Source organism: Ovis canadensis, chromosome 13 (genome assembly GCF_042477335.2).
Source record: "Ovis canadensis isolate MfBH-ARS-UI-01 breed Bighorn chromosome 13, ARS-UI_OviCan_v2, whole genome shotgun sequence".
In the NCBI taxonomy this organism is placed as follows: Eukaryota; Metazoa; Chordata; class Mammalia; order Artiodactyla; family Bovidae; genus Ovis; species Ovis canadensis.
In genome coordinates, this window is record NC_091257.1 from 88,001,342 (window position 1) to 88,016,629 (window position 15,288).

The 15,288-nt window shown below is 42.3% G+C and overlaps 1 protein-coding gene and 1 long non-coding RNA gene across 3 annotated transcripts; one reads left to right on the plus strand and one right to left on the minus strand.

Annotated features, from left to right (window-relative positions):
- Window positions 1-914: 914 nt before the first annotated feature.
- On the minus strand, window positions 915-10,809 carry OSER1 (oxidative stress responsive serine rich 1). Of its 2 annotated transcripts, none has more exons than XM_069546984.1 (4): window positions 10,579-10,809; window positions 6,815-6,931; window positions 3,846-3,959; window positions 915-1,741 (listed from the first exon to the last, which is right to left on the minus strand). In XM_069546984.1, the coding sequence occupies exons 2-4, from the start codon at window positions 6,889-6,891 to the stop codon at window positions 1,057-1,059; spliced, it is 876 nt and encodes a 291-aa protein (XP_069403085.1). In that variant the 5' UTR covers window positions 6,892-6,931; window positions 10,579-10,809; the 3' UTR covers window positions 915-1,056. The 2 variants fall into 2 exon arrangements, with proteins under 2 accessions (XP_069403085.1, XP_069403086.1); XM_069546985.1 differs by lacking the exon at window positions 10,579-10,809 and adding an exon at window positions 8,628-9,299.
- Window positions 10,311-14,073, plus strand: LOC138417193 (uncharacterized). The gene is made up of 3 exons (XR_011248023.1): window positions 10,311-11,656; window positions 12,812-13,397; window positions 13,862-14,073. It is a non-coding gene; the product is annotated as an uncharacterized lncRNA (long non-coding RNA).
- The last annotated feature ends 1,215 nt before the right edge of the window (window positions 14,074-15,288 follow it).

Consider the following 15,288-nt stretch of genomic DNA (forward strand, 5'->3'; position numbering starts at 1 on the left):
GCATCAGTCCTTCCAATGAATACTAGAGTATATTCATTGGATATATTCAATTAGAGAACAGCAAACCAGTGTTCTTGCCTTACATGGCAGCATGTCAAATTCACTTTGGAACCACCTGGAAAAGAGAGAGTTCTTCCTCCAGTGGAAACTGTGGACAGACTTTTGTACAACACTTTGGAGGGAGCTGTGGCCTGGTTGGCCTTTATTACAGGACACAGCATGGATAAAATTATCTTTGGGGCCTGCTGGGGTGGGAGGGCAGTAGAGATATTATCCATTCAGAACATTTGAAACTGAGGTATGAGATCTATACTGCAAGTGACTGAACATGCCATATATACCAGAATGCCAGAGATGGAGCAGATACACAGCAGTGTCCAACATCACACCCCTTTCCCGCAACAAAGCAGCCCACTCCAAGCTGCTTCTCACGTAAGAAACCTTATGTGACGTGTCTCAGGGCGAAGAGCACCAGCAGGGGTTTGCTTGGTGATGGTTAATGATTCTCTCAAACAATATAGGGCAGGCCAGCCAGTTTATTTATATTGAATCTAAACCTTAGATCGCTGGCTTAACAATAACATAGGAAACCTTTAAAGACACCATAAATCTTACGTAAATCAGAGATGGCTTAAACCTGTCATGCAACTTCCAATACCGCTGGGCTGGCAACTACAGCATGACAAACGTTCGGTCCAGTTAAAAAACCACATTTCATCTTCCTTGGCACCCAAATCTTAACACACATCTGAAAAACGCACTGTTTTTTCAAAGGCTTTCACCATAAACCCTCTGCTACCAGTCAAGCAATGACCATTTGTTCATCCCCCAGGGACATTTCTAAATGATCTGCTCACCTTGGTGGGTATGTAAGAACTCAGAAAGTTAAGTTTAAAGAACGAACATTAACTGACTGAGATGCCAAGAAAAGTTTTTATTGCAAGCACAGTGAGCAGGAGGAGATGTCTTCTCACACAAAGTAGCTGCAAGGTCTGCTGTTAACTAACTCTCTGACAACCCTTCATTGGTTAAAGCATAGTAAGGAGCTTCTTGCTCTCAGGTGTACATCATTTCTGCCATGTGGGACATTTTCTTGGGGATATACAAGTAATACTCCATGTAGCCCGACAGGTCCTCAATGGTCACGTCATCCACGTAGACGCGAGCCTGCTCAGAACAGGAACGGGGAGAGCCAGACAGAGTTCTCGTGTGAAGCGACTGAGAGTAGTCCTCAAGTGTGGATCTTCGTTCTGGGGCCAAGGGAGGGACATTCTGCAGGCCTGAAAAGGAATATACCTCCATGTCATGCCACCTCTTACACTGGCACTCCTTGCCTATGCATGCACATGGCTTGCCCAGGTTTAGCTTGGAGACCGATTGAAAGTCAGAGAGATCACTGGCCTGGAGACTTGCTTGGGAGACTTGGGGAGCATCAGAGGAATCTTCCTCCTTACTCTCTGATGGGAGCCTTGGAACCGAAGTTCTCAAAGGCTCAGCAACCGCCCCTGTGTGATTAGTATCGAGAGAAGATGAGCATTCTCCTGCATTGAACTCTTTAGGGGTTGAAATTCCCAGCCCACTGCTGCCATCAGGGGAGTCAGTCTGGCTTTTGTGCTTGAGCTGGCTGCTGGAAGAAGCTATTGTACTGCAATGTATGAACTTTGGAGGATGAAGGACAGGAGACTTGGAACGGCGGCGACGTTGGGTTCTCACTGCTCCTCGTGAAGATTTCCTTGTAGACCTAAGAGGAAAAAACACACAAGAGGATGTTGGGATACAGAGTTCTTCTAAAGAGATCTTTTAAAATGGTTGGGAAATTGCCACTTCTCTGGTGAATGAGTGGAAATAAGTTCTCCCCAAAGACGTGTGCCCACCTCCACTGTCAAGCTGCCTGAGTCTGTGCATCTCAAAAACTCCAACACCCCCTTACTACAGGAGAGGTTAAAGGTAGTTTTAAGTCATGTTTCTCAGACCAAACATTTGGTGCAGTAGACCTGTCTGCCCTGTCCCAACTGTTGGCTTAGGAACTTCTGACCAGTGGTTTGGGGAAGCACCCTGCACAGACAACTTAGAAAAACCTCAATGCTGGGCTCCATGCTCTAAACAAGGCAGTTTCAGTATCACCGCAGGGGGTGCTAATGCTATAAATAGTCACTCGTTCAACAGAATGATAGATTTAGAATTCATTTCTATCACTGGAAACAGCTGAAAAATAGATTTAGACACTCTCAAGTTTTCAGATAGTGGGAATTATCAGGCACAGTATGTAATTTTTATAAAAACTCTTTAATAAGAATTGTGCAAAGAGAAAAAGGTTCAAAATTGCCAAGCAAATTTCAAAGAGATAATGGCCGAGCAATTTTCTGAATTGATGCAGAGAATCTACAAACCAGCAAACGAGCAGGACAACTAATTGGAGAATACCAAAAACAACAGGAACATCTTAAAAGCAGCTAGAGACTAGATGGATTATTGCCGAAAGAAGAAAAATTAAGTCTGAAAGGAGGCTTTTCAACAACATGGAAGCCAGAAGACAATACCTTCAAGCGCTAAGAGAAAATAACTGTTAACGAGGACCATGATTTCAGGTATACTAAATCAGGTATACCTTTCAAGAAAAAGGATGAAATAAAGACATTTTCAGAGAAACATTCTATATGGACAACTAACAGAGAGCCTCCCCACACCGCCCCCCGCTTTTAAACCAAATAACAGACTTCTTTAGGAAGAGAGTGACCCTATATGGAAGCTCTGATGCTACAATGGTGAGAGTAAAGAAAGTATACATGAGATGAATCTAAACACACACTCTCTAATTTAAATAAAATGAAGTAGGGTCAATAAAACTGAACTGGTGAGACAAAAAATAAGTGACAGAACTGAAGGATGGGCCACCACATCGTGGAAGGAGACTGGAGCAAACCAGTTCTGAGGAGGAAGGCGAAGAGAAACAAGGTATGGAATTTCCAAACCAATGAAAGGAAAACTTGTATGGAGAAAAACAAACATATTCCAAACAATTTTTTAAATGGGGAGGAAAGACAAGGTGGGAATGAAAGAAATAAAAAAGAAAAAGCAGGACAAACAGCATAAAAGAGCAGAACAAATCCAAATATATCAATAATCAAAATAAATGTAAGTTTAAAAAAAAGACTGACTGAGTAAAATGAAATAAGCCATACATATTTATATCAGACACACCAAAAATTGTGAAACACAAAATGGTTGAAAATATAATAGAAAAAGATACACTAGGCAAATACTAAAAGACAACTGTATTAGTTTTATTAATTCCAGACAAAACAGACTTTATGACAAAGCCATTATGGGGGATTAAGAAGGTCACTAAATACAGCAAAAGTCTCAATTTAACAGGAAGAAAACATTCTAAACTGGCATGAACCTAGACTATAAACAAAACAGCTTCAAAACGATAAAGCAAAAATATAGAACTTACAGAGAAAATAAACAAATGTACTCTACTGGGGGAGACTTCAACAAACCCCTCAATTATTAATAGCCCAAGCTAACAACAAAATTATTTGAAAAAAGATCCTATAAATAAGACATTTAAAAGCTTACTTTAAGGGACATTTATAAAACCTAAGAATGATTAGAGGAGAGCCATTCTTCTCAAACACACATAGAACATTCATAAAAACTGACAACGAACCAGGCCAGACAGCAAGTCTCAGCAAATTCACAACAAGAAGAAAGGCTCTTCTTTCACTGGTGCATCTTGGGCTCTGTATCATAAGACATTCTCTTTTGAATTCTCAGGAAAGAAAATCCAGTAATACGTTGAGGTGTTGGGATAAAAACCACCTGCAGTGAGAAGTTCTTACCCATGCCAACTGTCTTTAGATGCACATGCGGTCTTAGGTTTGGTATCCTCTGCTGCTGCTCTGACTGACGCTCTGACACTTGTGCCTTCTCCAACAGACAGAGAGGCTATGGACCTGAAGACAAGAACAGAGTTTACTGCTTAGAAAACCATGCAAGAACACACTGCTCTCACCAACCCAAATGCAACTTGTGTTAATACCTTTATTGCCTTTTCAGTTTGCTTTTCTCAAGAATTGCTGAGCTTTTACTGTAAACTGTCCTCCAAAACCAAATTTGGAGGATCCCTAAGAGCTCACAGTTCCAGAATCGTAAGCTAAAGAATGATTCTTAAGTATAACCAGCAGTGGGATATAAATAGACTGTTTATCTGGGGCAGATCAGGCCTTATGTCCAGGGAGAGTGCTAATGGCACTGAGCACTTGTTTTATGTGGGCAAACCAGAACTGTGGAAACCAAGTGCAGGAGGATGAACTTCAGGAGACAAAATCTAACTTTGGGAGACTCAAGCTAAATGAATCCTTTTTCAAATAGTATACAACTTACACAAAAATATTCTGATTTTTACAACCAATAAACCTGAAATATTACTCAGTTAAATCTCTGCAGTTTAAAACTACACAAGTAATGTGGGTTCTCAGTAAAGAAGATGAAAAAATTTAAAAGAGAAAAGAATCAACTCTAATTTCACAATCCAGAGACCAACATTAACATTTAACATCAAATTCTTCTGGACCTTTTCAATATACACACACACTTACACAGGGCTCCTACTATACACGCTGTAGCACTGTACTAACCTATAGAAAGAGACAGTCTACTAAGTGACAAGATGCTCACTCACTGAAATATAACTTAAAAGCTGGCAATAACTAAATGTCGAATAACAGAAAATACCATACTATATAAAATTAGTGTTGTTCGGTACACAATGGGATATTAGGAATTTATTAAAAATTAAGTGTACAAAGAACTTTTAATGACATAGGAGAATGCTTATAATATTAAGGGAAAACAGCATGGATGAATACCTGTACATATATTATGATTTCAACTGTGTAAAAACAGTGATATTACAGATGATTTAGATACTAACAGTGGTAATGGTAAGTTGTGATTTTTACTTTTTTATCCATTTTATGATTTATAAATAAGCATGTATTATGCTATATACATATATAGTCTGAAAAAAAGAACTATATTGTTTTGCAATTAAATATATAGTCTGTCCTGATAAAACAAATACCATTAGGAACCAAAACCCGTTCAACAGGATCATGCTAAATTCCTTGGCAAGGCTTGGTTAGTTTATGAGTCACTACCTCACATGCTCCATTTGTAAATCAGCAACGATTCGAAACCACCAACTAGAATTGTATGATACACTATACAAGTCTTATTCTGCTTAGTCACAGTAATGACTCACTCCTTGTACTCTTACTTGGTTTTCTGAAATGTTCTCCACTGCTCCTTCTCTTTACAATTTTACACACAGTAGATTGCAAGCTACAAATACATAATATCGGACCATAAACTGTACAGAGTATCTTGAAAGATTTTATGTTCCAAGTAATTTTTAGGGGCACAGAAATAGCTTAATTTTAAGTTCCAACAAAAATACCAGGAAAGAAGTCTGTGTATCAAGAGTTAAGTAAATTTATACACTAAGGGATTTACATATACCTGTGCATTTGTAAGTATTTTCCTGATTTAAAAATTGCATGTCTATACCAGAAATCACAGAAAATTACACTATGACTAGAGTCTGGAACTATGTGTTTCTCTGCTTTGTTTCTGCTTCCCAAAATAGCAAGTACTAATCAATTCTAATGGCAAGATGACCATATTGGCAGAATCACTAGAAGATACTTATTTGCTGTATCATGGAAACAATGTCAGCACCTGTAACAGCTACTGTGCAAATCTATGAGTATAAATTTTCTCATTTGGTAGGCCAAAAACAGTATTAGCAATAGGCAGACAGCTGTAACAACTAACATCTATTTAATTTTACTATGTGCCAGGTACTAAATGTGTTTCTTCATGTTGTCTTCAAGGTACCATAAAAAGGAATGGTTAAGAGCAGAAGTTCTGGAGAAAAATTATCTGGGTTCAGATTCTGGCTCTACCACATCTTACCAATGTGACCTTTTACAAGACAATTCATCTGTAGCTCCTCTGTAAACTATATAGTATACTCTCTACTGTCTATATTCTAAGTTGGTAGTGAGGATTAGATGATATGTACAGAGTACTTCAGTCAGTATTGAGGGCACAGTAAAATGAGTAATAAATTTTAACAGTCATTATTGCTCCTTGCTGAGTGTTGGGTTTCCGTTCATGAAATGAAATATTGTTATATCCATTAAAATTTAAGATTATCTTCTGGCCTGAGGCAAAGAATGGGGATGAAAAGAGTCCTGCATAGAACATTTTGCAAAGGGTGAAATATTAACATTCAGACAGCAGCTGGTCTGCAGGTGCTCTAATTAGTTTGGCCAAAGGGTCCAAGACTATTGATCTCAGTGACAGAACCCTAATGAATAGAGGTTTCCATAGTGATAGGCTCAGTGATCAGAGCCCATGAAATTGACAATGTCTGCAGAGATTCCTATTGAACCAACTCACTTTCAGTGAAAAATACTGTGATTCCCTAGAGGTGTAGGAGGAACTCTCTGATGGGACACTGACTGCTAATGTGTGATTAAAAAGAGGCAGGGGACAGGGAAAGCGGTACTCTACCAAAGTTAATTCCCAACCTTGGAATACAAATGAGCAGCTACTTCTCAAAATTTAACAGAAGAGTTTCTTTTATAACAATGTTATACAGAATTTGGTAAAATATCACACTATTAACACTTATACTTCCTACAAATAAAAAGAAACTTTAGAACAGAAAGAGCTCCCTTGAGGAAATGTCTATTTAAATCTAGTAAACAATTCCCCAATAATATACTTCATATTTAATTACCCTGATGCATCCACTCTTAGTTTCTTGAAAGCAGTTTGTAGACTCTCCTCCTCTCCATCCTTGGCTTCCGATTTCATTGTGAAACTTTTTACACTACTATGGATGTTCCGGTTAATACTAAAAAAAAGAAAAGAAAAATTAAATGAGCAAAGTGAAAACAGGTTAAAATCTGTATTCCTGATCCTACCATTGCTTCTTAGTGGGATAAAGTGCAAATTTCTATTTCTAAAAGGAAGTTTCAATGATTAGGAAACCGCAGGTATTATTTCTTAAGAGGAGACAAATGAAATTACACAGAAAACATGTGTTTATTATGATGGTATTTAAACCGTCCAAATACTTGATCCCAACATCCTGTTTCAGTTTTGGAAATTAGATCACATTACCTAAAATCTGTGTTTCAGTATACTTTTTGACAGGAAGGGAAATCCCTCCAGTTGTAGAAGTCTAGAAACCTACAGAAAAGATGATCATTGCATTGGAAATAAAAGGGAAAAGCTTAGCCTCCAAGACTCTGATCTTTAAAACGCTACTCTTAAAAAGTGTATATATGTATATGCAAACATTCACTTTCCTGTGTACTTGAAACTAATATTGTAAATCAACTATATATACTTCAGCAAAAATTTTTAAACAACAAAAAAACCCGCTGTTGAGTATTTGTCTCATCTAATGCTAAATATTTCAGATAAGAATAACTACATGACACAACAGTGTTTCTCTAAAGCAATCCTGACGCAGATATCAATATTTATACTTGTATTAATAATCACACAGATAGATATCATGCTGTTACCACTGTCAAGGCAGGATTACGAACATGTTTCAATGATACTGACTACTCCACACACTATCTATAAGGTTGACACCTTTGCTTTCTTTAGCTTCTAATACTTTCTCACAAAGATAGATGAACTATATTTGTAACTCAAAATCTTAAATGTAGCTAAAGAGATAGGAAGTAAAGGAAAAAACTGAAATTGTTCTACAGATACACCTTTAAATGATCTCTACCTAATCAACTAGCTTGATTAACCAAAGTTCTCCATTTCCCCCACCCTGATTTTTATATTTAAACCAAAAGGGGGGGGGCAGACCAACCAAAACAACAAGAGATACAATAGAGAAGTTAATCAATTCAGTGACTCTAATCACTCCATTTTTTTTACTTTTAGGGTAAAAAATTTCCTGATACCAAATCCAGAATGAAAAAAGTTTCTATAAACATATTACTGGAAATCAGAAAGAAAAAAGTAAAACAAAAAAATAATAAAATGAGGAATTTTTAAAGCATTCACTTCACCTTCTCTATTTCTACTCCGCTACCCCACCCCCCACCCCCACCTCGCCTTGGGCACTCTCCCAGTGAACAGTGCCTGGATCCTTGGAGCCTCTTTGATTCTATATCTGCTCATTTCTCAGGGGTGGGTTTTATGTTATTGTGAGACCTCTAATATTCTAAAGGTCAGAGTGTCATAATATGTTTGATAATGTAACTACACAGTACCAGAGACAGAATTAGGAAGCAAGGAATCAATAGTTTTATTTATGTGTAGAAGGTATTTTAGGCAGACTTCTCTGAGAACACTGAAAACAGTCTCAAAAGAATTTATCCAGTTTTCACCTCAACTTCTTACAACAAAATATTGAAATACACTCCCCACATATATTTTGCTGGTTTATTTAACGAGTACGTCACTGTGAAGAAATGGTATCAATTCCGTATTTCACCAGCTACTAATTCAGTTCTAGATTTACAGGAGGATCCTCTCCCAGATACACAATAACATCCTATATATATGTATATTTATACCTGGGGAGAGGGGTGACCAAAGATCAGATATTCTCTTATTTTTGAAGCTCCACAGCATCTAAAACGGTGCTATCCATAGGCTGTAAACAAATTCCTCCTGCTGGCAGAACTAAAATAAAGTTTTTATTAGTTTTCCTCAATTACTTAATGACCAGTCAAACGCTGGCCCTCACAGAGGAACATCATCTGAGCCAGTCTCCCCACTCCTCTGGACCCCACACAATCTCTCTTCGGGCCTCTCTAGAAATCAGCACACATCACATCTACATATGCATTGGTGAATTCTACAGGCAGAAATCCATTCCTTACACAAATATTGACAGAATCCCTACAATGTGCTTTTAGCACTAGTCTGGATGCTTAGGCATATAAGTGTGAACCCAGTCTATGAACCCCATTCCTGCCCTAACACTGTGCTAAAATGTTTCGCACTCAGATATAGAACTTTTCATTATACAGGGCTAATTTAATATACTGTAAATGACCTCCAGATGTTAATACAAACTCCACTAACATTCTTACTGACACACCAAAAGATCCATCATTTACAAACCAAAACAGACCAGAATAAGACTGGCTACCAACTAAAACTCTAGGAATAAAGTTCCATCTAAACTATTTTCAGACTTCGAGCATTTTGATTACTCATCTTTTCCCTCAGTTAAATTAACCCAGAGCAAAGGTGAAATCTCAGGTATGACCTTAACAGCTAAATAGTAGCGTGTTTGTAACTTTAAAAGGCTTTACCATGCTCCTCCCTCTTCCCATTCACTCAAATCAAGAGCTGCACAACCAACTCCGGGGATCTTACACTTGATTTATCTTCATTAAGTTTGTGGGAGACGTTCTTGCCGATTCTTACTGCACTATCTTCTTGAAATTGAACAATCCTCGCAAAGGTCAAACTTTTAAAGATACTTTAAGTCAAATCACACGGGGATTTGGAGTTTCCCCTAACCTTTCAAAAAACAAAACAAAACCACAAAATTCTTCTAAGGTCCTCCATCAAAAGGGCAAATTCCTGACTTTTCTCTGACTTTAAACGAAGAGTAAGTCTCCCAATATTATTTTTATCTTGCAATTTTAACCAAGCCCACTTAACAACCACAAGCCTAGGTCCAAATTTCCCGGACCCTGAAAAGACCTGAGAACGATCAATAAAGGATCCGCGCGTAAGCGTGTCATCACAATGTTAAATAAAGCTTTTAGAAAATTTCCCAGCCCAGCAGGAAGCATGGAGTCCGGGAAAAGAAAATCCTGTCCAGCAACTCTGGAAGACGCAAACAAGACGAAGTTGCAACAATCGGTCCCGGAGACAAAACACGTTCACGTCTCTCTACCCACTCAACTTCTACACCCTCGGTGCCAGATACAGCACAATGTCAATTCTTTTCACCCAGAAACTGGGTCGGTCGTGATTAAACACGATGGGGTGGGGAAAGGTCAGGGCCTGGGGGGGGTTCGGGAAGTGGGGATGTGTCCGGCGCCCGAACCCGCCCGAGCTCTCCCGCTGCAAAGTTTCCCCTTAAGAATACTCCCCCGGCCAGGATGAGAGGCCTGCGTCGGGCCAAAGGAGTGAGGGATCCAGAAGGAGGCGGGAACAGAGCCGAAGAGGCAGCCAACGAGACTGGGGCTCGAGAACCAGCGGGAAAGGGCGGGAAGGGGCAAAGGGCGGCCGAGGAGGGCGAAAAGGGGAAGCTGTGGACCGGAGGGAGAGGGCGGAGGCACGGCGCGGGGGCCGCGGAGGCGGGAAGGGGCGAGAGAAAAGAGCCTCTGGCAGGGCCAGGCCGCAGTGGCCGAGGGGGCGCGGAAAGGCGCAGGCGGCCAGCGCCGGCGGGCGACGCGGCTCGACGTGAGGCGGGAGGGCCAAAGGAAGCCGCCGGTGGCCAGGCCGGGCCAGGAGGCCCAGACGCGGTGACGCGGCGCGTCCGCATCACGTCAGGGTACTCACCTCCTCGCAGCAGGGGCGCTCCGGTAAGCCAGTTCGGTCAGTTTAGAACGGCTCTCCCCGATCACAGCGCCTGACTGACCCGGATCCAAACCCGCGGAGGGACGACCAGCGTCTCCGAAGTCGCACTGCGCCTGCGTCACCCAGGCACGCGCCCCGCCCCCTTCTCATTCTCCTCCCATCTTGGGGACTTGGCGACGCGGGAGGGCAGCGGCTGCGCAGGCGCGAGGCCGTAGCCGCGCGTCTCAAAAGCCTGGCGCCAGCCCCTCGCGAAACACGTGCGCCTGGCGTCATTTCCTGTTATTCTCTTCACTGGCTCCTCCCTCCGCGAAGGGTTCGCTGGGGATGGGATTTTGGGGCTTGCGCGCTTCTTCTTGGTCAGGTGAGTGAGTGGGCGTGCTTCACCAGCCAGCCGCCTCCACTTCTGCGGGTCTCCTGGTGTTTGGTGCCGTACCTGGAATTGACGAGGCTGCGGGATTCCTCGGGGTGAGGCCATGATGGGGGAATCTTCACGGCAGTGGACCCCGTCTGAGCGATTGGCGAGAGCCCCCTCGACGCCCGAATTGGACTTGCTGCGACATCTCCAGAGCTCCGACGAGAGCCCTCCCCTCCCAAGGATCTTCCAGGGCTGCAGAGAAATCAAGGAGGTATTCAACACGGTCAGAACCGTGAACGTGACACCGGAGTCGGAACTGAAATGCCTTTAGTATATCCCTGTTGTTTGACTTGAGGCAACTCGCTTTTTCGTCTCCGGGCCTCAGTTTCTCCATTCGGACTATTTCAGCGAATCTCGTTTTTTGTTTTTTTTTTCCCAGGCATGGGAATTGAGAATCTGGGGAGAACTGTAGACCATCTCGACAGGGAGACGCACATGCATACTAAATTTTGCGAAAAGGTTTGAGCAGGTCACCTAAGTAGGTGATTTTTAGGTATCTTGTCTGTTTGTATGACTCATGACAGGCTGAGAAGGAGTGGGCTTCCCTTCAGCTGCCACTCCCTCCAACAAGAGGAGTGGTTCTGCGGAGTTCGCAGTACCTCTCTCCTCACTCACCGCACCCAAGCTCCCGTCTGCAGCCCTCAGGTCAGCTATCAGGGCTATATGGGAAAAGATGGCTTTCCTCAATAGAATGGGCTAAAGTTGGTCCTGGCCCAGCCTTTATGTGAAGTTGTCACCGGAACCAAAACAGGACCCTCCCACTCCCCAGTACGTTAGCTATAATCACCTAGCTAGATAGGCTGCTGAAAATGTATATTTAACCTACCTACAGCTAGATCTTGGAAGGCCTGACCCATGTACAGGTCACTGGACATGGTTGTTAAAGCATGCCATGGGCGCTGGGTAAAAGATTCTAAATCTCCTTGTTAGTAGGAGAGGCTCAGTAACTGACAACGGATGAAAAAAACGTGTTAATTGCGAACTTCCAACATCAAGCCTAATAATGCTAATAATGGTTGTCCTCCACTATGCAACAGCCATGCACATGTTTGCACATTTAATATTCCTGTGGTTTTTGCACATTTTACAGAGAGGATAACTGGGACTCAGATAACTTGTTCTGTCGCCCATTTTCCTGTGTCATACAGTGCTAGAAAGTGACAAAATAAGGATTGAAACAGTCTCAGAAGCCTGGCCATCCACTGCTGCCCATCTCTCAACATCTCTTAGAAAAGATTAAGAAACAGGAAAGTATCCCTGGTGGTCTGCTGCTGCTGCTGCTAAGTCATTTCAGTCGTGTCCGACTCTATGCGACCCCATAGACGGCAGCCCACCAGGCTCCTCCGTCCATGGGATTCCAGAGTACTGGAGTGGGTGCCATTGCCTTCTCCCCCTGGTGGTCTAGTGGTTGGGATTTGGCACTTTTACTGCTATGGCTAGGGTTTAGTCCTTGGTCAGGAAACTGTAATCCCTCTAGTTGCCTCACGTGGCCAAAATTATTTTTAAAAAAAGAAACAGGAAAATACGATGCATTTTTTTCCCTCAGTGAATTTCCCAAGTGAATTTCATCATGACCAAAGATGTGTTCTTAAGCTATTTGAAAATACTGCTTCAGATAAAACCACACATTCTTGAGGGCAAGGACTGTATCTAGATGAGTTGAATTCCCAAAGCCTAAGACAGATCCTGGAGGTTAGTAGGTGCTCCATACAGTTTTGATGAATTCTTCATTTTACCTTATTTATACCCACATGGTATTAAAATACTAAGACAAAAATGGTTTTAAATGCTTTGTTTTAGGTAAGCATGTCTCCAGCATAAAGTTGGATGCCTTCTGAGAACGTAGCTCACTTCTTGGGGAGTATTCAAAAGATGAGAGCCTCTAGGAAATAAAGTCTGTTAACTCATACCTCATTGATGTCTCCTGAAACTTCACATCATTAGATACAGCCCTGACTCACTGGTACCTCCTGACCTAGAATGAGGGAGAAGCCACAAGCCACGTGACCTGAGGGAACCAGAATCCCAGTGTGCTGCTTACATCAGCAACACAGGATCTTTCTAGCCATAGAGAAGGCCCTGAACTTACGTGGAGACTTTCTGTTCAGGAAATTGACTTGGTATTAACGCACATAGTAATGCCGTCTCACCAGAATCTATGAAATGAAAGTTATTCACTCAGTCGTGTCCAACTCTGCAACCCCGTGGACTGTGCATCGTGCCTGGCTCCTCTGTCCATGGGATTCTTCAGGCAAGAGTACTGGGCTGGGTAGCCATTTCCTTCTCCAGGGCATCTTCTCAACCCAGGGATTGAACCCATGTCTCCTGCATTGTGGGCAGATTCTTCACTGTTTGAGCCACTAGGCAAGCCCATCAGAAAGCTAAGGTAGCTGTAAAATTCCTTCAGCAGTGTTTATTTCCTTGTTACATGAATCTTATAAGTGATTGAATGCATACGTGTGTGCTCAGTTGCTCAGTGTGTCCAACTCTTGGCAACCACATGGACTGTAGCCAACCAGGCTCCTCTGTCCATGGGATTATCCTGGCATGTATATAGAGTGGGTTGCCATTTCCTTCTCCAGGAAAGTGATTGAATAGAGGAGACTTAACTCCACCAAATTATACTGCAGAAATACTTTATATAGGAAGATAACTTTTGATTTAAAATAAATTTTTTTTAATTTTAAAATCAAAGCTTTTGATTTTCAAAAAATCAGAAGTTTCGTGTGAATAGTAGGGGCAGGGAGAGGACGTCAACAATAATTTGCTTTCTAGTTTGAGCGACTGAATGGGTATTGTTGCCTATTTCTCTCTATCTTTTTTTTCTTTTTTTTTGGACACACCACACAGCATAGAATATGGGATCTTAGTTCCGTGACCAGGGATCAAGTCCACATCCCCTCATCTCTGCATTGGAAGTGTGATGTCTTAACCACTGTACTGCCTGGAAAGTTCCTGTTGCCTGTTTCTAATGTCACTGTCGAATCCAGTTGACAGAGGACAGATGAAGAACCACAATTAAGTGGAAGATCACAATAAAAGCTAATGCTTTTTTAGCTTTTCCTATGTGTCAGAAGACTCATTTTAATTGCTCACAATGGTCCCATGTGATTATCCTTATCTTCATTTTCCAGATGAGGAAACTGAAGCCAAAAGAAGCTATGTAACTTGTGTGCCTGAGGTCACATAGCTGGTGAGTGGTGGATTTGGAATTTGAACGGAGGCGCTCAGGCTAGAGTCTGCTCTCACATGCTCTGTGCCTTCCTGTGATAGAATACTTCTAAATGATGAGCTCAGTTTAGACACATTGACCTTGAGAGATTTTAGGGGCAGCCACATGGAGGTGTCCAAGGAACAGAAAGAGAAACGGGTATGGAGTTCAAGTGAGAGATTTGGACTGGAAAGAGATTACGGAGTCAGCACGCAGGTGGCCATGGAGCCATAGGGAGGGCAAGCCCACTCCCCCACCCCCCACTGGAGAGGTGGGAGCTATCAGGAGGAAAGAAACAAGTGGCGCAGGGGGTTACTTGGAGTTTCAGTGGCTAAGACTTCATGGTGGTGCTGGTTTAGACGCCAAGTCGTGTCCTACTCTTATGACCCGTGGACGGCAGCCCACCAGGCTCCCTTGTCCATGGGATTCTCCAGGCAAGAACACTGGAGTGGGTTGCCATTCATAGCCAAATATTTTTTTTAAAAAAGGTAGGGGGAACCCTGGGAGGCAAGCAGTAAGCATTCCAGTTGTGGGGGAGGTATCTTTCCTTTGTACGTGAATAAACTGGCATCAGATCTCTAGGTCACCAGCCAATATTCGTTGAGTCCATGTCCTTGAATTTGTTCAGCTCTGGGGCCCCTGACATGGCAGAATTCTTGGACCCACAACCCTAAGGACATCCCAGGTGGTGATGACCCTCCCAGCTCTTTCCTCCCTGAGATCCCACTTAGTGGCCTGTTGACTTCCTAGACTTTTTTTTTTTTTTTTGGTTCTTCACAGCAACTGAAGGGCTTCCAGCTCTTCTGTCTACCCCCTCTCAGCTTTGTCAGCCCAGGGCCCCTCTCCATCTCCAGGGCTCCAAAATGAGGTGCCTGGAGTCCCAAGTGACATTTCTCAACTCCAGGCACCACCTCAAGTTAGTGTTTTTTAGCCTTTTATTCATACATTTCTTGTGTCTCTAACTAGATTCTAAGCTTCCAGAGACCAAGAAGCATAGTTCCTCCTCCAGCTTTCCCCCATTCCCCACCCCCCGCCCCCCACACACAGTGTCTATTTCCCCTGCAGG